Source organism: Diplotaxodon limnothrissa, linkage group LG9, assembly GCF_057381915.1.
Source record: "Diplotaxodon limnothrissa isolate DT_005_m linkage group LG9, D_limnothrissa_male_GT1.1, whole genome shotgun sequence".
In the NCBI taxonomy this organism is placed as follows: Eukaryota; Metazoa; Chordata; class Actinopteri; order Cichliformes; family Cichlidae; genus Diplotaxodon; species Diplotaxodon limnothrissa.
In genome coordinates this window covers 35,537,540-35,561,940 of record NC_140604.1, presented here as the reverse complement: position 1 = coordinate 35,561,940, position 24,401 = coordinate 35,537,540, and the positions used below count along the sequence as shown (strand labels likewise).

Genomic DNA, 24,401 nt, shown 5'->3' with positions numbered 1-24,401 from the left:
TTTTGCCCTTCATCACTGTTCCTCTTCCCCGCTGTTTTATATTTATTGTATATTTATAATATATTTACTATTTCATGTCAGAACAGCTTTGTATTGTAGATGATAAAGAGGATTCTGTTTTGTTGTTTTACATATCTCATGATGCTAAATAAATCCAAACCGAATTAAAAAAATTATGTCAGTGTCTTATGTTATATAAGCTCCAACCTCTCTGTTTAAAGCATGTTGCAGTGCTCAGACTGATAGCTTCCTCAGTGGAAGAAATAAGCTAGGAGAAATACTCTGTGACTTAACCTTGATAGCTGAATTCACAGAACAGGTGTTTTTTGTCTGTCCTCTTGCCTTAAATGTGCTGTTTTGCATGGCCATCTCTCCAAAGCCAAAGATATGGAGTTTACTGTTCAATTAAGATACCAACATAACATATTTTCAAACTGAAGCTTAAGCCAATGGCATTTTTCGTATTTTCTTTGCTGAAAATAATCAAAATCTTTAACTATTCAAAATAGTTTTCTGTCAATCATAATTATATGAACTATACAATGAATAATTCAGTGGTTAATGTCAAACCTGTTATGCACTTAGAACTGAAAGAACAGTATACAGTTAATCAGGGAGCCCTCTCTGAATTAATAAAGTTCAGGAGCCATAGCAGGCTAAGTTGGGTCATAAGTTGAGAACAATTATTTTAGGTTTTTGCTTCAGTGAATGAACTAAACAACTAAAGAAGAGAATGGACTTTAACATGAAGATCCCCAGGGTGGATTTTGAATTTAGTGTGACCACAGCTTTCACATTATATTCATCCTAGCACAAAAAGTTAAACATGGTGATTAACCTCAGAGTCTCCAGTCTACAGTGTGGACTCTCCAGAAAACCACACAGTTGTTTCACATGTAAATCATGCAGATGGTTTTTACTCAGGTCAAGTTCTCTCAGATGGGAAGGACTGGAATCCAGAGCAGACAGCAGAGACTCACAGCTGTTAACTGACAACCAGCAGTCCTTCAATCTGAATAAAGAACAAAACATATAGACAAAATAATTTGTGATTCATTCTTATATGTTCTTATCAAATGTTCTTATTATTTCCAACAAACAATGCACGCATCGTAAATCATTCTGCTATTACCAATCACCATTCCACTTGTCTCCTTCTTAGACACAAACAGCAGGTAGGTCAGACTGCCAGGACTCACTAGTTATAGATACAATACATTTACAATACATTTGAACATCTCAATGAGTACTTTCAGTCATATTTGATTTAATACTTGACTTTCTCAAATCTTTGTAGTCAGAGCCTGCTGGCTTTGTAAATGACTTGTACATCTTGTCAGTTTTAAATGAGCAGCAGTAACACAACATATATACAGTGGGGCAAAAAAGTATTTAGTCAGCCACCGATTGTGCAAGTTCCCCCACTTAAAATGATGACAGAGGTCAGTAATTTGCACCAGAGGTACACTTCAACTGTGAGAGACAGAATGTGAAAAAAAATCCATGAATCCACATGGTAGGATTTGTAAAGAATTTATTCGTAAATCAGGGTGGAAAATAAGTATTTGGTCAATAACAAAAATACAACTCAATACTTTGTAACATAACCTTTGTTGGCAATAACAGAGGTCAAACGTTTACTATAGGTCTTTACCAGGTTTGCACACACAGTAGCTGGTATTTTGGCCCATTCCTCCATGCAGATCTTCTCGAGAGCAGTGATGTTTTGGGGCTGTCGCCGAGCAACACGGACTTTCAACTCCCGCCACAGATTTTCTATGGGGTTGAGGTCTGGAGACTGGCTAGACCACTCCAGGACTTTCAAATGCTTCTTACGGAGCCACTCCTTTGTTGCCCGGGCGGTGTGTTTTGGATCATTGTCATGTTGGAAGACCCAGCCTCGTTTCATCTTCAAAGTTCTCACTGATGGAAGGAGGTTTTGGCTCAAAATCTCACGATACATGGCCCCATTCATTCTGTCCTTAACACGGATCAGTCGTCCTGTCCCCTTGGCAGAAAAACAGCCCCATAGCATGATGTTTCCACCCCCATGCTTCACAGTAGGTATGGTGTTCTTGGGATGCAACTCAGTATTCTTCTTCCTCCAAACACGACGAGTTGAGTTTATACCAAAAAGTTCTACTTTGGTTTCATCTGACCACATGACATTCTCCCAATCCTCTGCTGTATCATCCATGTGCTCTCTGGCAAACTTCAGACGGGCCTGGACATGCACTGGCTTCAGCAGCGGAACACGTCTGGCACTGCGGGATTTGATTCCCTGCCGTTGTAGTGTGTTACTGATGGTGACCTTTGTTACTTTGGTCCCAGCTCTCTGCAGGTCATTCACCAGGTCCCCCCGTGTGGTTCTGGGATCTTTGCTCACCGTTCTCATGATCATTTTGACCCCACGGGATGAGATCTTGCGTGGAGCCCCAGATCGAGGGAGATTATCAGTGGTCTTGTATGTCTTCCATTTTCTGATGATTGCTCCCACAGTTGATTTTTTCACACCAAGCTGCTTGCCTATTGTAGATTCACTCTTCCCAGTCTGGTGCAGGTCTACAATACTTTTCCTGGTGTCCTTCGAGAGCTCTTTGGTCTTGGCCATGGCGGAGTTTGGAGTCTGACTGTTTGAGGCTGTGGACAGGTGTCTTTTATACAGATGATGAGTTCAAACAGGTGCCATTCATACAGGTAACGAGTGGGGGACAGAAAAGCTTCTTACAGAAGACGTTACAGGTCTGTGAGAGCCAGAGATTTTCCATGTTTGAGGTGACCAAATACTTATTTTCCACCCTGATTTATGAATAAATTCTTTACAAATCCTACCATGTGAATTCATGGATTTTTTTTCACATTCTGTCTCTCACAGTTGAAGTGTACCTCTGGTGCAAATTACTGACCTCTGTCATCATTTTAAGTGGGGGAACTTGCACAATCGGTGGCTGACTAAATACTTTTTTGCCCCACTGTATATGTTTGCGGTGCTGTTTAAACTTTCATATTTCTTACTCATCAAATATTTCTTCATGCAATATATGCACAATTTCACAACTCAAACACAGTCATCTGAGAAAGAGCTCCTAACTGTACCTTTATTAGCTTTTGCATTCATCTTTTTTACATTCTATTTGAGCCATGTCTCTAAATATATATTTATACAGATGCGCAGTCTAAGCAGCCTGCCTTTATCTGCTATCATTAGATTGTCAAAAGCCTCATTCACATCCTGACTTCATCTTCACTAACTGATGGAGCACAACATAAACCTTTGGAGGCTTAAAAACTGTCCCGTCAAACATTTCAACTTGTGTCAGTGGTTAGTTAATCTCTTTTCATATCTTTAAGTTCTACTTGGAGCCAAAAGGAAAAACATATGTTTGGTCACTAAGAAAGACATAACATTTTTTAGATGCACTGAAATGTCTTCAGATTTGTGTTACGGAAAATCATGAACATTTTAAAAATAAATATTGTTTCATATTATCTGAAATATACAAACAAACAAAAAACAGCTGAAGTCAGTGAACTGACCTCAGAGTCTTCAGCTGACAGTTTGGACTCTCCAGTCCAGCTGAGAGCAGTTTCACCCCTGAATCCTCCAGGTTGTTTTTACTCATGTCCAGCTCTGTTAGATGAGAGGGGTTAGACTTCAGAGCTGAGGCCACAACCTCACAGTGAGCGTCTGAGAGTACACAATGAGTCAGTCTGTGATTAGAGAATATATAAATGAGTTATTGTAAACGCACAAGACATATGACAACAAAACTTTCTGCCACCATAATCTAATGAACATCTGCTCTTTACATCTATGGTTCAACTCTGATCATGTTCAGGTGTTTGACACGAGACACAAGAATGATTCTGTTATTTTCTAATGTTTATACAAAGCAAGAGTCCAATATTGTCTAATGTTTTCAGAGTTTGCTCACTGCCAGTTAGTTCAGGAATAAATAAGGGTACATTGAATTCAACTCCCTTTCTTTTTCAGCAGATCGGTATATCATGACTGCTATTCCGATGCTGGTACTATTTGTGCTTAGCTGTCCTGGTTAAATGCATAAACACTACTATCTCTCTGTAAGTACAGTGCATTTTCTTTCCACACAAAGTTGTAAATACACAAATTTCAAAGCAGAAGATAATTTAACATACACCATATTGCTAAAAGTATTCACTCATCCATCCAAATCATTGACTTCAAGTATTCCAATTACTTCCATGGCCACTAGTGATGGGATTTCCGGCTCTTTTTAGAGAACCGGCTCTTTCGGCTCGGCTCACTAAAAAGAGCCGGCTCTTTCGGCTCCGAACCGGCTCTTCAGGTTGTTTTGTTGCTTTAATTTATTTATTATTAACAACAATATAAAATTATGCACAAAAGGAATTACTAATGTAACAAAAAAGTGGTTTTATTTATATATGTTTATATATAAATATATGCGGTGGCCCCTAGAGACAAAACACGTACAAACTCCAAAAAGCACATACAAACTCCAAAACACATTTCTAGCATGAACTGAACTTCCAAAACAGAGCTACCTAGATCACTTAAATTACACAATTGAAAGCATGAAAGCATATGTGTATTGTTTGTGTATATATACACAAGCATTCATATATAGTCAAATAATTTAAAAATTTTTTTCGTTCATTTACCTGTTATTACCACACACCAAATCCGGTCATTGGTACTTGCTGGCTTGTGTAGCCACTAGGTAACAAAAGTTCAACACTGCCCCCTAGCATCCTGGAGCACTTCTGTTGTCTTTTGTACGTGTTTTGAGTTTTTATGTGATTCTGAGTTTTCACGTGTTTTGGAGTTTGTGCGTGCTTCGGAGTTTGCACGTGTTTTTACGTGTTTTGGAGTTTTTACGTGTTTTGGAGTTTTTACGTGTTTTGGAGTTTTTACGTGTTTTTACGTGTTTTGGAGTTTGTACGTGCTTCAGAGTTCGTACGTGTTTCGAAGTTTGTATGTGCTTTGTCTGTAGGGGCCACCGTAAATATACTTTTATTTATTCACTCCACATAAAATGTAATAAATAAATCATATAATACAAAAATCAACTATTCATATTTCAACTTTTAACTATTTAAATTTTCAGCTTTTTCCTTTTACAAATTTAAAGTGAAACAACACAAAACACTGCAAACCACAACACAATTAAATATAAATTAAATATGAAAACAAAAAGAACATGCATATTCTCTGTCATATGGACCTGCATGAATAAACTTTCTGAATCCTTTATCATCCGCAACTGAAAATAGTTGTGGATGATTACTATACCTTTCTAATGTGACGCGATAAGGAGCCGGCTCGCGTTGTTCACGTCAAAGAGCCGGTTCTAAGAGCCATTTCGTTCACGACTGACCCATCACTAATGGCCACAGGTGTATAAAGTCCAGCACCCAGGCATGCGTACTGCTACTACAAATATTTGTGAAAGAATAGGTTCTTCTCAGGAGCTCTGTGAATTCCAGGTATTGTGATTATAATTCCAATGTGTGGTGATTGAATGCCACCTGATGAGCAAGTCCAATTGTGAAAATTTCTCACTAAGTGAAAGCATTTGGGAATGTAGTCAAATCAGCCACAGAGTATAGACTACATAAAATCCAAGAGCAGGGTTAAGGAATGCTGAAACGCATAGTGCAGGTCGCCAACTTTCTGCAGTCAATCACTGCAGACCTCCAAACTTCATGTGGCCTTCAAAATAGCTCAAAAACACAGCTAAGAGAGCTTCATGGAATTGTTTTTCATGGCTGAGCAAATGCATCTAAGATGCAGTGTTGTAAAGTACTCTGCTATTGGACTCTCAAGCAATATAGACGAATCACGCGTATCCATCCGGCAGTCCAATGGATAAGTCTGGGTTTGGTGGTTGCCAGGTAAACAGTACTTGTCTGACTACAATGTGCCAAGTTTAAAGTTTGGTGGAGGGGGGTTATGGGCTCAGAGCCTTAGTTCCAGTAAGCTTAAGCATGCCAAGACATTTTGGAGAATTTCATTCTTCCAGCATTGTGGGAACAGTTTGGTAATGGCCCCATTCTGTACTCACAGTGCACGCCAGTGCACAAAGTAAGGTCCATAAAGACATGAATGAGCAAGTTTGGTATGGAAGACATTGACTGGCCTGCACAAATTTCTGACCTTAACCTTAAAGAACATGTTTGGGATGAATTAGAGTGCAGACTGGGAGCCAGGCCTTCTTGTCCAACATCAGTGTCTAACAAATGTGCTTCTGTGGAAGAATGGTCAAAAATTCCCATAAACACACTGCTAAGCCTTGTGGAAAGCCTTCTTAGAAGAGTTAAAGCAATTATACCTGCAAAGGTCTTGCTGACATTATATTAAACCCTATGGGTTAAGGATGCCAGTCAAGTTCATATGCATTTGAAGTGAATACTTTTGGCAATATAGTATAATAATAATAATAATAATAATAATAATAATAATAATAATAATAATAATGGATTGGATTTATATAGCGCTTTTCAAGGCATACATACATACAGGCACAAGCTCTGGCTATGAACTAATTTTATGATAACTAATATTAGCTATCATATTGTGATCCACAAACTGTAAGGAGTGGATCTCAGAGAGTTTCTTCTCTGATCTGTTAGCTGATTTCAAGAACACTTGACTCTCCAAATACACTTAGAATTTGTTAATCTCCACCGGACAGTGCAATATGTTAATGCTTCTGTCAGTAGAAATTTAATAACCGTTCACTGTCTTTGAGAATATTGGGTCAACCAATTACTTACTTACAATTAAGTCGACTGACATGAACCAAGCTATCTCAAGTGAGGTTCAAGCTAGTGCATGTTACTAGCTTGTTCATGTATATCACTAAAAAGAAAAACTCATCTTTATTTTGATGCTGAACTTTCCAACTCTCCTGGAATAATTTATTGTACAACATCACTCGATTGGCTAGCACATGAAAAGTTGCACTTCAAGAGCACTAAAGTATTAAACACATACATGTCAGTCATCCCTTAGTGTGTGTCTGCAATTAGTCTTTGAGATGGTAAAGCTATAACATGTGCGGTGTCAGTAAAGATGTTTCATTCATTTGTTGATTTGTGAAGCTAAAGGAAGGCTTTTTTTTTTAAATTATGGGCATATTTTTATGAACTAGCAAATGGTGATAGAATGTACACATCTAGCAAATGGCAATTGGTGGATCAAAAAAAAACTAGCAGAAATTAATCATCAGGTATTTAGTCTGCATGGGAGTTTGCCCAACCAGTCTACGTGTGCTTTGTGAACTTGGAGAAAGCATTCGGGGGGTCCTGTGGGGGGGTGCTCTGGGAGCATGGGGTGTCTGGCCCATTGCTACGGGCCATTCAGTCCTTATACGACCTTTGCAAGAGCTTGGTCTGCATAGCCGGCAATAAGTCGGACTTGTTCCTGGTGGGTGATGGGCTCCGCCAGGGCTGCCCTTTGTCACCGATTCTGTTCATAATTTGTATGGACAGACTTTCTAGGCATAGCCAAGTGGCGGAAGACTTTCACTTCTCTGCTTTTTGCAGATGATGTGGTCCTGTTGGCTTCATCAGGTGAGGGCCTCCAGCTCGCCTTGAAACGGTTCACAGCCGAGTGTGAAGCGGTGGGAACGAGAATCAGCACCTCCAAATCTGAGGCCATGGTCCTCAGCCAGAAAAGGTTGGAGTGCCCACTCCGGGTCAAGGACGAGACCCTGCCCCAAGTGGAGGAGTTTAAGTATCTCGGGGTCTTGTTCACGAGTGACGGGAGAAGGGAGCAGGAGATTGACAGACGGATTGGTGCAGCAGCTGCAGTGATGCGGACGCTGTGGTGAAGAGAGAGCTGGGTGTAAAAGCAGAGCTCTCAATTTACCGGTCTATCTACGTCCCTACCCTCACCCATGACCACGAGCTGTGGGTAGTGACCGAAAGAACGAGATCGCAAATACAAGCGACGGAAATGGGCTTCCTCCGAAGGGTGGCTGGCCTCTCCCTTAGAGATAGGGTGAGAAGTTCAGCCGTTCGGGAGGGGCTCAGAGTAGAGCCACTGCTCCTCCACATCGAAAGGAGCCAGTTGAGGTGGTTCGGGTATCTGACAAGGATGCCTCCTGGCCACCTCTTGGGCGATGATTTCCGGGCATGTCCCACCGGGAGGAGGCCCTGGGGCAGACCCAGGACACGCTGGAGAGATTATGTCTCTCGGCTGGCCTAGGAACGCCTTGGTGTTCCCCTGGATAAGCTGGAGGAGGTGGCTGGGGAGAGGGAGGTCTGGGCCTCTCTGCTTGGGCTGCTACCCCCGCGACCCGACCCTGGATAAGCGGAAGAAAATGAATGGATGGATGGATGGATATTTAGTCTACAGGCAGAGCTTATGGAAACTTTTGCATTTAAGTTAAAATTATCTCCTGTAAACTGAGCAGCACAGCCATCATTAATTTCCATTACCAAGGTACAAGGTGTAGTAGGTCTAGTTGTAGTGTTCCATAACTCTGACCCCATTGTTTTTTAAATGGCGTGATAGAACTTTTTCAGTGTCCAAATACAAAAGTATATAAAATAATTAATGACCAATATCTAAAATACAAAGCCAAAAATAATAAGAAGAATAATTTCGTGTTACATGAAAAACTAAAACCACAAATCAACAATGAAGAATAATACTGAATAATGACTTGGTCTCACCGAGCCTTTCTGCAATTCCTCACAACTGGAAAAAGTCTCAGTCGCCCATCCAATGATGCTTTGAACTTGTTTAGGTCTAACTCATCCAGAACCTCCTCTGACATCTGCAGCATGAAGGCCAGAGCTGAGCAGTGGATCTCAGAGAGTTTCTTTTCTGATCTGTTAGCTGACTTCAAGAATACTTGGATCTCCTGATGTACTGAGAGGTCGTTCATCTCTACCAGACAGTGGAAGATGTTGATGCTTCTGTCAGGAGAAATTTCATCACTGTTCATCTCCTTAAGATTGTTAATGACTCTCTGAATGGTTCCTGGACTGCTCTCTGTCTGACCCAGCAGACCTCCTAAGAGTCTCTGGTTGGACTCCAGAGAGAGGCCATGAAGGAAGCGGACAAACAGGTCCAGGTGGCCATTTTTACTCTGGAGGGATTTTTCCATGGCTCGTTTAAGGAAATCATCCAGAGATGACCCACTGTACTTTTCTCCAAGGAAGGCTTCCAGCACCTCTGTCTTCCTGTTGGTGAGACAGTGGAACATGTATACTGCAGCCAGAAACTCCTGAATGCTCAGATGAACAAAGCAGTAGACTGGTTTCTGGAAGATCACACAGTCTCTTTTGAAGATCTCTGTACAAACTCCTGAGTACACAGAGGCCTCCGTGACATCAAGACCACACTGCTCCAGGTCTTCTTGGTAGAACATGATGTTTCCTTTCTCCAGATGTTCAAACGCCAGCCTCCCCAGCTTCAGAAGAACTTCCCTGTCAACCTCCGTCAGCTCCTGTGGACTCGTCTCACGTCCCTCGTGGTACTTGTTCTTCTTCCTCTTTGTCTGAACCAGCAGGAAATGTGAGTACATGTCAGTCAGGGTCTTGGGCAGCTCTCCTCTCTGCTCTGTAGTCAACATGTGCTCCAGAACTGTAGCAGTGATCCAGCAGAAGACTGGGATTCTACACATGATGTGGAGGCTCCTGGATGTCTTCATGTGGGAGATGATTCTGCTGGACAGCTCTTCATCACTGAATCTCCTCCTGAAGTACTCCTCCTTCTGGGCGTCGGTGAAGCCTCGTACTTCTGTTAGCCTGTCAACACATGTAGGAGGGATCTGATTGGCTGCTGCGGGTCGGGAAGTTATCCAGACGAGAGCCGAGGGAAGCAGATTCCCGTGGATGAGGTTTGTCAGCAGCTGGCTGACTGATGACTTCTGTGTGACATCAGACAGCAGCTTCCTGTTGGTGAAATCCAATGAAAGTCTGCTTTCATCCAGGCCGTCAAAGATGAACAAAAGCTGAGAGACAGCCAGCTTCTCTGCTGTGACCTTCTGTAATGTTGGATGGAAAACATGGAGCAGCTCCAGAAGACTGTACTGCTCATCTCTGATCAGGTTCAGCTCCCTGAATGAAAGCAGAACCACCACACTGACATGTTGGTTCTCCAAGCCCTCTGCCCAGTCCAGAGTGAACTTCTGCACTGAGAAGGTTTTTCCAACACCAGCCACGCCGTTGGTCAGAACCACTCTGATGGGTCTCTGTTGGTCAGGTAAGGCTTTAAAGATGTCCTGGCACCTGATTGGAGCGTCATGGAGGGCGTCCATCTTGGAAGCTGTCTCCAGCTGCCTCACCTCATGTTGGGTATGAACCTCTTCACTCTGTCCCTCTGTGATGTAGAGCTCAGTGTAGATCCTGTTGAGGAGGGTTCTACTTCCTGTTTCATCACTTCCTTCAGTCACACGTTCACATCTCCTCCTCAGACTGATCTTATGTTCATCTAAAACCTCCTGCAGACCAACATCTGCTGACAGAAAGAAAAACAATGAGACTAAAGAGAAAGAAAACTCTTCAATGTCTGAACAACACAAGAAGTCCAGTTTTCAGAATTGAGTTCATCAATTCAATTAAATTTTATTTTATTTATACAGCGCCAAATCCCAACAACAGTCACCTCAAGGCGCTTTATATTGTACAGTAGATCCTGCAATAATAGATACAGAGAAAAACCCAACACCATATGACCCCTTATGAGCAAGCGCTTTGGCGACAGTGGGAAGGAAAAACTCCCTTTTAACAGGAAGAAACCTCCGACAGAACCAGGCTCAGGGAGGGGCGGGGCCATCTGCTGTGATTGGTTGGGGTGAGAGAAGGAAAGGGAAACAGCAGACAGATATTCAGTCTTACTTTGTACACAGCTGCTCTGACTGGCTGTCTGCAGTCCAGCTCTGGTTCTGGATCTTTCTCCACACTGGGGACAGGACGAGTCTCCTGATGAAGCAGACTGGTCCCAGTATGAGGAGATGCACTGTCTGCAGAACCAGTGTCCACAGCTGGTAGAGACTGGATCCTTCAGGACATCCTGACACAAAGCACAGCAGGACAGCTGCTCCTCCTCACAAACACCGCTCCTCTTCCTCTCTCTGTGAACACATTTCTTTATCACTAAAATTATGGTCACAGAGAATAATAAAAATTGAGCTACTTTTCACAACAGAGTATTCATCAAGCTGATTTTTGGTTATACAGTGCCAAGACAGGATAAAGACATGCTGTGGAAAAGAGACAGAGATTAATAACAAGTATGATTCAGTGCAGAGAGGTCTGTTAACACATAGTGAGTGAGAAAGGTGACTGAAGAAGAAACTCAATGCATCATGGGAATCCCCCGGCAGTCTACACCTATTGCAGCATAACTAAGGGAGGATTCAGGGTCACCTGGTCCAGCCCTAACTATATGCTTTAGCAAAAAGGAAAGTTTGAAGCCTAATCTTGAAAGTAGAGATAGTGTCTGTCTCCTGAATCCAAACTGGAAGCTGGTTCGACAGAAGAGGGGCCTGAAAACTGAAGGCTCTGCCTCCCATTCTACTTTTAAATACTCTAGGAACAACAAGTAGGCCTGCAGAGCGAGAGCGAAGTGCTCTAATAGGGTGATATGGTACTACAAGGTCATTAAGATAAGATGGGGCCTGATTATTTAAGACCTTGTATGTGAGGAGCAGGATTTTGAATTCAGTATATAGTCTTTACTGTTTTACATATACATTTTAGTTCGCCTAATAGTACCTGATAGTAGCAGTTCTCTTACTTCCTGTCATTAGGCCACCAAAACTGGTGGGGATCACCAGTAGAAGACCATGAAGACATTTAAAGAGATTTGTCATAGATAGAGTGGCACAGTTATGTGTGTGTTTAGTTAGTTTGTTTGTTTGCTTGTTTTAATCAATTTTAAATCATGCTTTTTATTTGTTTTTGTTTCTAATGTCTCTGTAAAGCACTTTGAATCACCTTGTTGTTGAATTGTGCTATACAAATAAATTTGCCTTGCCTTGCCTTGTCTTAAACAGAGCATTTTATAGTCTGCTACTCCTGCTCCATCCTGGAAAAATCTTCTATTCCATTTTTGTTAAGAAATCTCTTCCATAAAAAGCAGACTTACTCAAGGCTAGAATTGCCCCAATGGAAGAACTCCACATGACTACTCAGCTTAAACTACCTACAAAAACCGTAAACTTCACATTCTACTGCACAGACTGTTTAGTATTAAAGCATAATTATAACCAACCACAGACAACCATTGCAAAGTAAAAATATCTTAAACTACAAGAACTAGCTCAAGAAAGCTTTAAGGAAAAGTAATGGACTGAACAAGCAATACATGAACACAGCTGTTGCTATTATAGAAAATAATGGTGCAGGAGGGGGGAAACCTCTCAGCAGACACCATGGTGGGCAGTTGGGACAAAGACATAACTGTTGGATTTTCTCAATGGACAGATTTGATAAATACATAATCACTACAGCTCCCACCCCCCAACCCACTTATCCATACAGTCTAGACTGGGCCGGTCTCTTTCTGTCATGGTCTCCGTGCCTGCCCGGTCGGCCCCACAAGGCTACAATTGCTGTTTCTGTTCTCTCCCTCTCTGCCTGGGCGGAGCTCACTGTGGGCTCCTGCCCTTGGCCCACACACACACCTGACAACACTCACCCATCATCACCGGGAGCACTATTTGAGGCTGGAACACAGATCCTCTCGTCGCTGGATGATTGTACCCCTAACGTTAGTGTTCTCACAGCTCTTGTGCTTCATATTCGTGATTTGTGATTAGTTGGTGACCTGCCTTCCCCCCCCCCGGGACCTGCGACCTCCCTGCTGCGGGAACGTGTGTGAGTGTGAGCGAAGAAGACGTGAGCGAGTTACCCTGTGATTCCCCCGGAGTTTTGGATCCCTTCACTGTACATATATTGCACTGGCACTGTAAATAAACTACACCTTGGAGATACCTTACCGCTCTGCGTTTGAATCCCTGTACCAGATCGTGACAGAATCATCCAGCCACGGAAATGGATTCAGCAGATCCAGCGGTCTCGACTCCCACCCTCGCCACTTTGGCCGCGATGCTGGCACGCCACGAGCAGATGTTCATTCACCTTCGAGCAGAGCTCGCGAACCTCACACAGGCCGTGGCCCGGCTAACACCGCTACCGGCCGCTCCACTGGTCGCCGCTCCTCCGTCGGAGGCGCCAGCTCCAGCAGTAAGTGTCGCGCCACCTGCTCCCTCACCTGTTCACGTTGACAGATTCCTCCCCACTCCCAGGGCTTTCACGGGAGAGATTGATAAATGTGCTGGTTTCCTCACTCAGTGTGCCCTTCAGTTTCGCCAGCAACCGCAAGCCTTTTCTACTGATGGTGCGAAAATCGCTTATATCGTCCAGTTACTCCAGGACCGTGCTCTAACCTGGGCTCAAGCTGCGCTTCAGGCGGAGCCGGACATCACCTTTTCTGACTTTCTTACTAAGTTTAAAGGTGTGTTTGACAGGAAAGCCACAACTGCCACCGCCGGCCAGCGCTTGCTTGCGCTTAAACAAGGTAAACGCAGCATGGCTGATTTTTCTATTGACTTTTCTACCTTGGCTGAACAGGCGAAATGGGGGGAAGAGGCCCTTAAAAGTGCATTGCTCACTAATATTAATGAGGAAATAAAGAATGAACTAATGCTCCGTGAACTGCCTTCCTCCCTGGATGCGCTTCTGGTTTTGTGTATGCGGGTGGACGATCAGGTGCGCGCACATCGGAGCGCACGCGCGCGTTCGGGGCATGCCCCGCTGGACTTTTGTGGGACCCCTACTGCAGCCCATGGGTCGCGTGACGCCGACACCGGGGATGGGGAAGAGCCCATGCAGCTTGGGCGCTCACGGCTGTCGCCCGCGGAGCGCCAGCGCCGTCTTGCCTCCGGTGAGTGCGTTTACTGCAGCCGTAAAGGCCACTCTGTCTCCTCCTGCCCAACGCTGGCAAAAGGGCGCGCTCACCAGTGATCGTGAGGGTGCTGGTGGGCGATCTGTCGAGTGAAAGCCCTCTCCCCAGACTTCTTTTGCCGGCTACTCTGCGTGTTCGGACTGTTTCTCATTCTCTCTCCGTTCTCATTGACTCTGGGGCTGAGCAGAACTTTATTGACACCTCACTCGCCGCCAAACTGAACATCGCCTTGGAGCCTCTGTCATGCCCCCTCCGCGTTCACGCACTGTCGGGCCAGCGCCTGCCTGACATCACTCATGTTTCTGAATTCCTTTCATTATCTCTCTCTGGCAATCACGCAGAAAGGATTTGTTTTTTTTCGTTTAAGGCTCCTCTCACTCCGCTGGTTCTGGGTCACCCCTGGCTTGTCCTCCACAACCCGCATATCGACTGGGAGAAGGGTGCCGTACTAGGTTGGAGTGTGGCCTGCCATATGAACTGCCTCCGGGCTGCGGCTTCCCCCGTTTCGCTCCCACCCACGGCCTCGCCGTCGGACGCCCCGGACCTCTCGATGGTTCCGCGGGTTTATCATGATCTGCAGGATGTTTTTTGTAAGGATCGGGCGCGGTCCCTTCCCCCGCACCGCCCGTACGATTGTGCCGTCGATCTTCTTCCTGGAGCTCCGCTGCCGTCTAGCCGCCTGTACAGCCTCTCCCGGCCTGAGAGGGATGCTATGGAGCGTTACATCTCGGAGTCGCTGGCGGCAGGGTTGATTCGCCCCTCCTCTTCCCCTGTCGCGGCTGGGTTTTTTTTCGTGGATAAGAAGGATGGTTCGCTGCGGCCATGTATTGACTTTCGGGGCCTTAATCAGATCACTGTTAAGAACAAATACCCTTTGCCGTTGCTTTCCTCCGCCTTTGAACTGCTTCAAGGCATGACCGTCTTTACCAAGCTGGATCTGCGCAACGCTTACCACCTGGTGCGCATCAGAGAGGGGGATGAGTGGAAGACTGCGTTCAATACGCATCGGGGCCACTTTGAGTATCTCGTGATGCCGTTTGGGCTGACTAACGTCCCCGCAGTGTTTCAGGCGATGGTTAATGATGTCCTTCGTGATTTTGTTAACCGTTGTGTATTTGTGTACTTGGATGACATCTTGATCTTTTCTAAGACACTCGAGGAGCACAAGGTCCATGTCCGGCAGGTCCTGCTACGCCTTCTGGAGAACCGGCTCTTTGTGAAGGGGGAGAAGTGCGATTTCCACGTGGCGTCAGTGAGTTTTCTGGGCCACATTATCGAGAAGGGGGACTTGCGGACTGATCCGGAGAAAGTGCGGGCTGTGGTGGAATGGCCTACTCCTCCTGATCGCCGCCAAGTGCAACGTTTTTTGGGATTCGCCAACTTTTACAGACGGTTCATTCGCGATTTCAGCAGAATCGCTCTCCCTCTCACTAAACTCACCTCTCCCAAAGTTCCCTTCCAGTGGGATTCTGCCGCTCAGCGAGCCTTCGCCCTGCTCAAGGACAGGTTCACCACTGCTCCCATACTCCGGCAACCGGACCTTACACGGCAGTTCGTTGTGGAGGTGGACGCGTCGGACTCCGGGGTTGGGGCAGTTCTGTCTCAACAGCTGGACGGTAAGCTGCACCCGTGTGCCTTTTATTCTCGCCGTCTCTCCCCAGCAGAGTGTAACTATGACATCGGGGACCAGGAGCTTCTGGCCGTCAAGCTGGCCCTGGAGGAGTGGAGACATTGGTTGGAGGGAGCGGCACAACCATTCATCGTCTGGACGGATCACAAGAATCTGGAGTACCTGCGCTCGGCTAGACGTCTCAATTCCCGGCAAGCCAGGTGGGCGCTGTTTTTTGCTCGTTTTGACTTCACTATCACCTACAGGCCAGGAACACGGAACGTAAAGCCAGACGCCCTGTCCAGGCAATTCTCCATCACTGGGGAGGACTCGGACCCTGAGCCTGTCCTCCCGGCCGCCTGCGTAATTGGAGCCATCTCCTGGGAGATCGAGGGGCTCATCCAAGAGGCGCAGGAGACCGAACCGGATCCTGGCACTGGTCCACCTGGTCGCCTCTTCGTTCCTTCAGCCGTCCGCTTTCAGGTTCTCCAGTGGGCTCACACCGCCCGCTTTTCATGCCATCCTGGGGTCCTCCGCACCTGCTCGTTCTTCCGACGTTACTTCTGGTGGCCTGCTATGGCTAGGGATGCCAAGGAGTACGTAGCGGCCTGTTCGACCTGCGCCCGGAATAAGCTTTCGAACCGCCCTCCACCGGGTCTTCTGCAGCCTCTCCCTACACCAGCCCGACCGTGGTCCCATGTTTCTTTGGACTTTGTCACGGGGCTGCCGCCCTCCGCTGGTAACACCGCCATACTTACCATTATCGATCGTTTCTCCAAAGCTGCACAATTCGTCGCCCTCCCGAAGCTCCCCTCTGCCTTGGAGATGGCCCGGTTCCTCACCTCCCATGTGTTCCGTCTTCACGGGATCCCCGAGGACATCGTCTCGGATAGAGGGCCGCAATTCACGTCCCGTGTTTGGAGGGAGTTCTGCTCCGCACTGGGGGCCAAGGTCAGTCTGTCTTCCGGTTTCCATCCACAGAGTAACGGGCAATCGGAGCGGGCCAACCAGGAGCTGGAAGCTGCCCTCCGCTGTGTCGCTTCGCACAACCAATCGACCTGGAGTGAACAGCTTCCATGGATCGAATACGCCCACAACAGCCACACGTCCTCCGCCACGGGCAAGTCTCCCTTCGAAGCGTCCCTGGGCTATCAACCGCCTTTGCTCCCGGCCATCGAAGGTGAGCACTCCGTTCCTTCTGTACAGGCTCACCTCCGCGGGTGCCGTCGTGCCTGGCGGGCGACTCGGGCTGCCCTACTCCGTACTAAGGAGCGGAACAAGACCCTCGCTGACCGTCGCTGGACACCGGCCCCCGTGTACACCATTGGTCAACAGGTATGGCTGGCTACCCGTTTTGTGCCGCTACGGACTGAGTCGAAGAAGCTGTCTCCTCAGTTTATTGGCCCTTTTCCCGTGGAAACCGTTGTGAACCCTGTGTCTGTCCGCCTCAAGCTGCTGCGCAACATGCGCATTCACAATGTCTTCCATGTGTCTCAGGTCAAGCCGGTGCTCTCCAGCCCGTTGTGCCCTCCCTCCAGGGCCCCGCCGCCCCCCCGGCTCGTGGATGGTCAGCTGGTCTACAATATCACCCGCATCATGGACTCCTGGCGCCGGGGTCGGGGTTTTCAGTACCTGGTTGACTGGGAGGGCTACGGGATAGAGGAACGCTCCTGGGTGCCTCGAGCTGCTGTCCTGGATGATGCCATGCTCCGGGACTTCCACCGCAGGCATCCAGGTAACCCTGGTGGGTCACCGGGAGGCTCCCGTTGAGGGGGGGGTACTGTCATGGTCTCTGTGCCTGCCCGGTCGGCCCCACAAGGCTACAATTGCTGTTTCTGTTCTCTCCCTCTCTGCCTGGGCGGAGCTCACTGTGGGCTCCTGCCCTTGGCCCACACACACACCTGACAACATTCACCCATCATCACCGGGAGCACTATTTGAGGCTGGAACACAGATCCTCTCGTCGCTGGATGATTGTACCCCTAACGTTAGTGTTCTCACAGCTCTTGTGCTTCATATTCGTGATTTGTGATTAGTTGGTGACCTGCCTTCTCGTCTGCCTCAGATCTCCCCCCCCCCCCCCCCGGGACCTGCGACCTCCCTGCTGCGGGAACGTGTGTGAGTGTGAGCGAAGAAGACGTGAGCGAGTTACCCTGTGATTCCCCCGGAGTTTTGGATCCCTTCACTGTATATATATTGCACTGCACTGTAAATAAACTACACCTTGGAGATACCTTACCGCTCTGCGTTTGAATCCCTGTACCAGATCGTGACACTTTCTCTTAGTAACTTACATGCTTTTCTTGTCTAAATGCCTGATTGTCCACTATAGCAACACATGTTGCACTATGAAACACAGACGCTGTTGCAAGACATTAAATCATATCTAATATTTCAGAGTCTAGAGACTATGTCCCTATTGCATTCAAATGGAATAGAGCCAGACTGCTGGAACAGACAAGCAGATGGCATTTTAATATTTTTCAAAGAAACAGAATTTGACAGTTGCATGAAACTATGAATAAATCGACATATTTACTCACTGCGCACCACTGCCCAGTATCCTGCTAGCTAACGTTGAATTGTTGGAGAACAAACTAGACGATCTGAGGGCAAGAGTCACCTTCCAACGAGACATGAGGGACTGCAACATTCTGTGCTTCACTGAGACATGGCTGACCCCCAACGTGGTGGATCGGGCAGAAATTCCATCGGAGTCACTCTCTGTGCTCCGCGCGGACAGAACGGCAGAGTCAAACAAAACCAAAGGTGGAGAAGTGTGTTTCATGGTAAACAGAAAGTGGTGCGACGTCAGGAGCATATCTACTCTCTTCAGCGGCTGCTCGCCACATCTGGAATACCTGAGCATGAACTGTCGCCCTTTTTACCTGTCCCGCGAGTTCACCTCGTTAATCGCCACAGTGGTCTACATCCCACCCCAGGTGAACACAGGTATGGCTCTGTCTGAACTACATGATGTGCTGAGTGCGTTTCAAAACAAGGACCCGCAGGAGACTTTAATAAAGCAAACCTTGGACATCTCATGCCGAACTTTTATCAACATGTCATGTGTCCGATGAGGGGAGACAGAATCTTGGACAATTGCTACACAATTGCTAACAACTGCCTGACAATAGAGACCAGCAATCAGCATCGCAGAGCATGACGTCAGAGCTGTGCTGAGGAGAGTGAGCGCAAGGAAAGCAGCAGGACCAGATGGCATCACCGGCCGTCTGCTGCGCTGCTGTGCTGACCAGCTAGCAGGTGTGTTCACTTTGATTTTCAACGAGTCCCTGGCGAAGTCTGTGGTCCCCATATGCTTCAAGAGATCCACCATCATCCCTGTGCCCAAGAACAGCAAGCCCTCATGCCTGAACGACTACCGCCCAGTTGCACTGACCTCAGTAGTAATGAAGGTGTTCGAGAGGCTGTTGAAGAACATCATCTCCTCCTCCATCCCAGACACCACAGATCCGCTCCAGTTCGCCTACCAACCCAACAAATCCACGGAGGACGCCACATCCTGCACACCACCCTCAGCCACGTGGACAAGAAACAGGGTAACTATGTGCGAATGCTGTTTGTTGATTACAGTTCAGCGTTTAACACAATAGTGCCCTGCAGACTGTTCACAAAGCTGAGGGATCTGGGACTCAACAGCCGTCTGTGTGCATGGGTGTTGGACTTCCTCACTGGCAGAACTCAGGTGGTGAGGGTGGGTAGGTGTGTCTCTGACAGCATCGCCATCAACACGGGAGCGCCACAGGGCTGTGTCCTCTCGCCACTGCTCTACTCCCTCTACACTTCAGACTGTGTGGCCACCCACGGCTCCAACACCATTGTGAAGTTTGCTGACGACACAGTGGTGTTGGGTGCCATCTCCACCAACGATGAGGCGGCCTACATGGATGAAGTGAAGAATTTGGCATTGAGGTGCCAGGACAACCACCTCCAGCTGAATGTTGGCAAGACCATTTCATGCCTGATCCTTCTGACTTCATTGCGGCACAAGCCACTTTAACACCCCACTCACACAATGTACATTTTGAACTGTAAATTTCCAGATTTTTTTATTCTATTTAACTTAATGTATATAATTTACTCACTTATTGCGCATAATGTCCTCTTTGTATATATCTACTTACTTACTGTATATAATGTTTTTCTCTCTCTATTTTGCACAGTCGAGGAGCGGCAGCTGATGCAGACCTTGTTAATCCGGGGGATGGGGACTAGCTTTGGGAACCCTTACTGGATGAACAAACCTTGATTTTTACTTGTTAGTTGATGTCAGCAGGTCACACTTACACAAAACTGAAAATGGGAATTGCAATCAGTGCATTGCTACTATTAGTATAATGTATGCCTCTTCATCACTACAGATTTGATTAAATGTTCAGGTCAGGTTCTTACTTTGTGTGTAGTGGTCCAGGTTCTTCTCTGAAGTCTGGGGGTTTACCAATGGACCGGTCACTCTTCTGAGACAGAAAGCTGATCCCTGAAGCCTGTGACCTCTGACTTCTGCAAACAAAGATATGTTTATTCATATGTCATCAGACATTAATAAATTCTCAGTTGAAAGTCATTTAAATTGGTCTAAATTGCAGTTCTCACCATACTTGAATTTTTAACTTAATACCAATACCCAGTAAAATACTTTAGATACCACTGGGGCAGTGTGCATAGCTCATGGCAAAGAAGTAATTTCTTGAAAAGGTGAAGTTTTTAATTGTCAACTCTTTTTACCAGTTCTACATCAGATATAAAAATACAAGCATTTAAGATTAAATGTTATTTATTTTACAAACTATTTCAATCATTCATTACATAAAGGTGACATTAATGTAAAGGTATAATATAGTGCGAAGTCTACTAATAAGCAAAATGTAACAAGAAACAACACAATACCCAACACATCTCAGTAATTCAAATACTGTAGAAGTTAAAATGATAACATGGATAACGTGCATTATTAGTTATGCTAAAATAAAGCAGAACAATGAGCTGCTCTGTGAAACACACTGAATAGCTCATTTTTTAAATCCAAGTCAGCTGATAGAGGCTCAGCCAATCTGTGACTAAACTGGATGAGCAGTTAAGAACTGGATGGATTGGATATTCCTGGAGACGAGTTACTAGCAGTGATTTTACTCTGTGTCTGAGGGTCCAGCTTCATCGGTGAAGTCTGTAGGTTGTTGTTTGGACCGGTCACTCTTCACAGGCAGACGGCAGAGTCCTGCAGACTTCGCTTTGTCCTCCTCTTCCTCGATCATCATCTTATGGACTTCAATCAGTCTGAGAGGCACAGACACGCAGTGAGTTCACAGTAATTGAGTTTTGGATTTTCTTTGTATTGTAGCTCTGACATGACCACATTAAACTGATATTTCACACCACATGCTCATACTGTCTGCTTTATCATTTAAATCATTGGCTGCCCGCTGCCCTCCTTGTCTGCCGTCTACAACTCCCGTTGTCTTAGTAGGGCCAGAAACATTTTAAAGGACACTACCCACCCCGGCTACAATCTTTTCAACCTACTGCCCTCTGGCAGGCGCTTTAGCTTCCTCCCCAAAAGCCATCACCATACTCAACTCAAAATATCTGAAATATCATCAATTCTCTGACTGTCTGTCTTTGTCAGCACTGTACTATGTATTTATATTTATAGTAAATGTATAGTTACATTATTGTATAGTTTTTATAATGTGCTATAAGCACATGTGCACTTTTATAGAGCTGTTTCTAATCTCGTTGCACTATGTATAGTGACAATAAAGGCTTTCAATTCAATTCAATTTATGTTGGTGGGACTATTTGAACCCACCCATCTTTACTTATAATACAGGTTTCTAATAATTCATGTGAAATCTAAATACTGTGTGCCAACATGATTTATTATATAGATTTGATCAAATTTGTGGATAGGCCTTTATATCCTGTGTGTGGTGGAAAGTGGAAACCCAAAATGCAGAGTCACATAACAGAGAAAAAAATCATCCACCAAGTGGCATCAAATGGGGAAAAGCTCACAGGCATGCAGGAAACAAGCAGTGCAACACAACAGTGAACGCATGCAAATGGAGGCTTTAAATATACTGGAGGCTACTGGGGGGGAAAGAACACAGCTGGAGTACAATAAGGAACAAGTGAAACTAATTGAATGATAAAAAGGTAAAGGGAAGTAAAAGTGATGAAACTAGAACTAAGAAAACCTGAAAACATAAACATGGACAACCCAAAGGAGGATTAGCATCTAAGAAATCAAGACTCAAAACACCACAAACAACTAAACAACCCAAAAGTTAAGCTGAAAATATTTGACAGAACTTAAAAGTCTTGGGGTCCAAGACCCAGGACCACAACAACACATTAATATCATTTTTTCCCTCCATGTCCCCACAATTACATTTTCTTTTCTTTTTTTTTTAGAAAAAAGAGAGTTAACTGAAGTGCAGACGGCCTTAATTTAAGTATTGCATCAATGCAAAATTGTCTAAGTGTATTTTCTGCATATTGCAGCCATTTGTAGATTAGTAGTATCACTCTTGTACAAGTTTGGTTTTTGGGCTTTTCTATTTGTGCACTATTCTTTCTAATTATTTATTTTTCTGTTTTTTCCCCCAAATATATCTCTGATTCACTTTCAAGTCTGTGTCTAGGCTGAAACTCAAGTGTAAACTCTTTTAATAATGACCTTTGACCTTTCAGTGTTTCTAATTCGCAGCAGGACTGTGATGTGAGTATCTGAAAAATTTTCACAATTTTCAAGCCATAAGAGTGACGTCTCTTTAAGCCTGTGTGCATGTGTGTCGCACAATACTACTACTACAGGTCAGACGCCTGCAGGCTGGGGGTTGGGGCAAACATCCGAGCGCTACACAGTCTTGCAGCTGATAAAGAGTGAACTACTCCCATCTTTCAGAAGTGATTGCCAGTTTGCTGGGTTTTATTTAGAGAACGAGAGAGTGAGAGAGATCATGTTCTACATCACGGTTTAAAAAACGGGATTTGTTAACATGAAGCAGTTATCAAATGAAACAGGGATCAGCCCTGTTTTTGGCACTGAGTGTTGAGATGTGACAGTTTTAATAAAACCTGCAGATTCCTGCATTTATGGAGAGCATGAAAAGTTAGCCAGAGACCACAGACATGAGAATGTGTCTGTAATTCTGACGCTCACCTGTGAGAACTATGAGGCAGACTGTTCACGTTGTTCATCCTGAATGATTCTTGGTCACGACATTTAGATCATCAGAGAAAGGTCATGTCACTCCACACACATTTGGAAAATCTCATAGTTTGACCATAAAATCAGAGAATAATTACAACTTGGCTGCAGCAACATGAATAAAGACAAATATCTTCTATGTGGCTGTGTTTTCATTTGCAAATATAAGATGTTAAAAGAACTTGTGATGTTAAAGCTGGTCTGATGAAATGTGTGAATATTTCCATCTGAGAGTCTAGTTCTAAGAAAATATTTGGTTAACTTTTACAAGAAATAAACAGCGTGTATTTTTCAGAGAACTGAGTTGGAAGTGCGCTCTAAACAAACCACACATTGCCACCCACGGCCTTGTCTTGGAGTATTTAAGTGTTAAAGTTCACATCCTGTCTGGGTGGTGACTGTATTTTTTCACCTGAGCTGCTGTGAATGTTGCAAAAGCCCCGAAACTGATAATGCAGGTCTCAGTGTTCAGAAGCCTTTTTCTCAGTGCTGGATGATTTCTGTCACCAGAGTTATTTCATATATTAAAAGGACATTGGTTTTAATTCATGCACCTTTCCTTTATCTGGAGAGCCTCCGTTTTCAAAGAGAAACTCATGCAGGACACCTGAGCTCACACAGGCTCTTACTGAACTGCATCTTTGTGTATAAATGAAAGTAGATCACCTTTGATTGCAGCATCGCAGTGATTTTCCTCATTTAGTAAATATATTCCATATTGTAACAAATCAAATCTCTTATTTTCTTATGTTTTCCTGTCGTGATCCAGTGACATCATATATATTTATATATATACATAATATGTTTATATGACAGTAAATACATTTTATGTTGGTTTATTTTGTTGTTTAGTCTGTATATGACATTCATTATAGCAGTTAGCACTAAGTCACTTTGAATGTTTGGTGTAAATGAACCGCGGGTCACACTTGTCATGTACTGTTGGATGGAGGCAGTGAGCAACACACAGGAGCTACTGATCTCTGAATGTCTGACTTATAAAATCTATCGTTTAATAAAAATAAACAGTTTTGAGTAAACTGTGATCAAGAGAGCTTTAAAGAGAAAAACAAAGTACTTGTAAATAACTGGATTAATAGGGAAAATGTGCTGATGAAATCTAATGGAAGGAGAGTTACATACACTAAATGAAACAGGAAGTGTAATCATATGTGACTGAATGTTCACATGTGATGGAGTTTTCACTTTTACAGGAAAGAAGAAAATGTGATTTTAAAGTTTAAATCCTGTATTAAATCATAAATGTGGAAAACATTAGTTAGATAGAGACGATCAGATCGAGTGATTTGATGTTAATGTTGTCTAAGAAGACCTGACGTCCAGTAGGTTAAAAATGAGGTGAGAGAGCTGAACCTGTGTGGGGGTCGTGGGGGTCGTGGGCTGCAGATCAAAACTATTGAGGTGTCTTATAATACCACCACTGGCAGAGGTGCAGGGCTTGTGTGTAAACCAACTCAGACAAAAGGTCATATACGTGATCTTATGGTCTGGACATTTGCATCACGGACATTGAGGATTCTGAGATTTCAGATCACTTCCCAGTTTTGTTTAATACTGTACACTGTAAACCCGAATGTTCAAAGTAATTAAATAGATTAAGTAGTGTATACTCA

General features: G+C 44.8%; 1 protein-coding gene across 1 annotated transcript in view; it reads right to left on the bottom strand.

Moving 5' to 3' along the window:
- The window catches only part of LOC146626028 (NACHT, LRR and PYD domains-containing protein 12-like), a 41,057-nt gene extending 20,233 nt beyond the window's left edge, over positions 1-20,824 (bottom strand). The window contains exons 1-6 of the mRNA XM_085363142.1: positions 20,688-20,824; positions 19,950-20,057; positions 10,855-11,090; positions 8,683-10,474; positions 3,538-3,711; positions 839-1,012 (exon numbers count right to left, since the gene is read on the bottom strand). Of these exons, the coding sequence (XP_085219268.1) occupies positions 839-1,012; positions 3,538-3,711; positions 8,683-10,474; positions 10,855-11,090; positions 19,950-20,057; positions 20,688-20,812 (2,609 nt within the window). The 5' untranslated portion in view covers positions 20,813-20,824. The remainder of the gene's footprint in view (positions 1-838; positions 1,013-3,537; positions 3,712-8,682; positions 10,475-10,854; positions 11,091-19,949; positions 20,058-20,687) is intronic.
- Between the last annotated feature and the right edge of the window lie 3,577 nt (positions 20,825-24,401).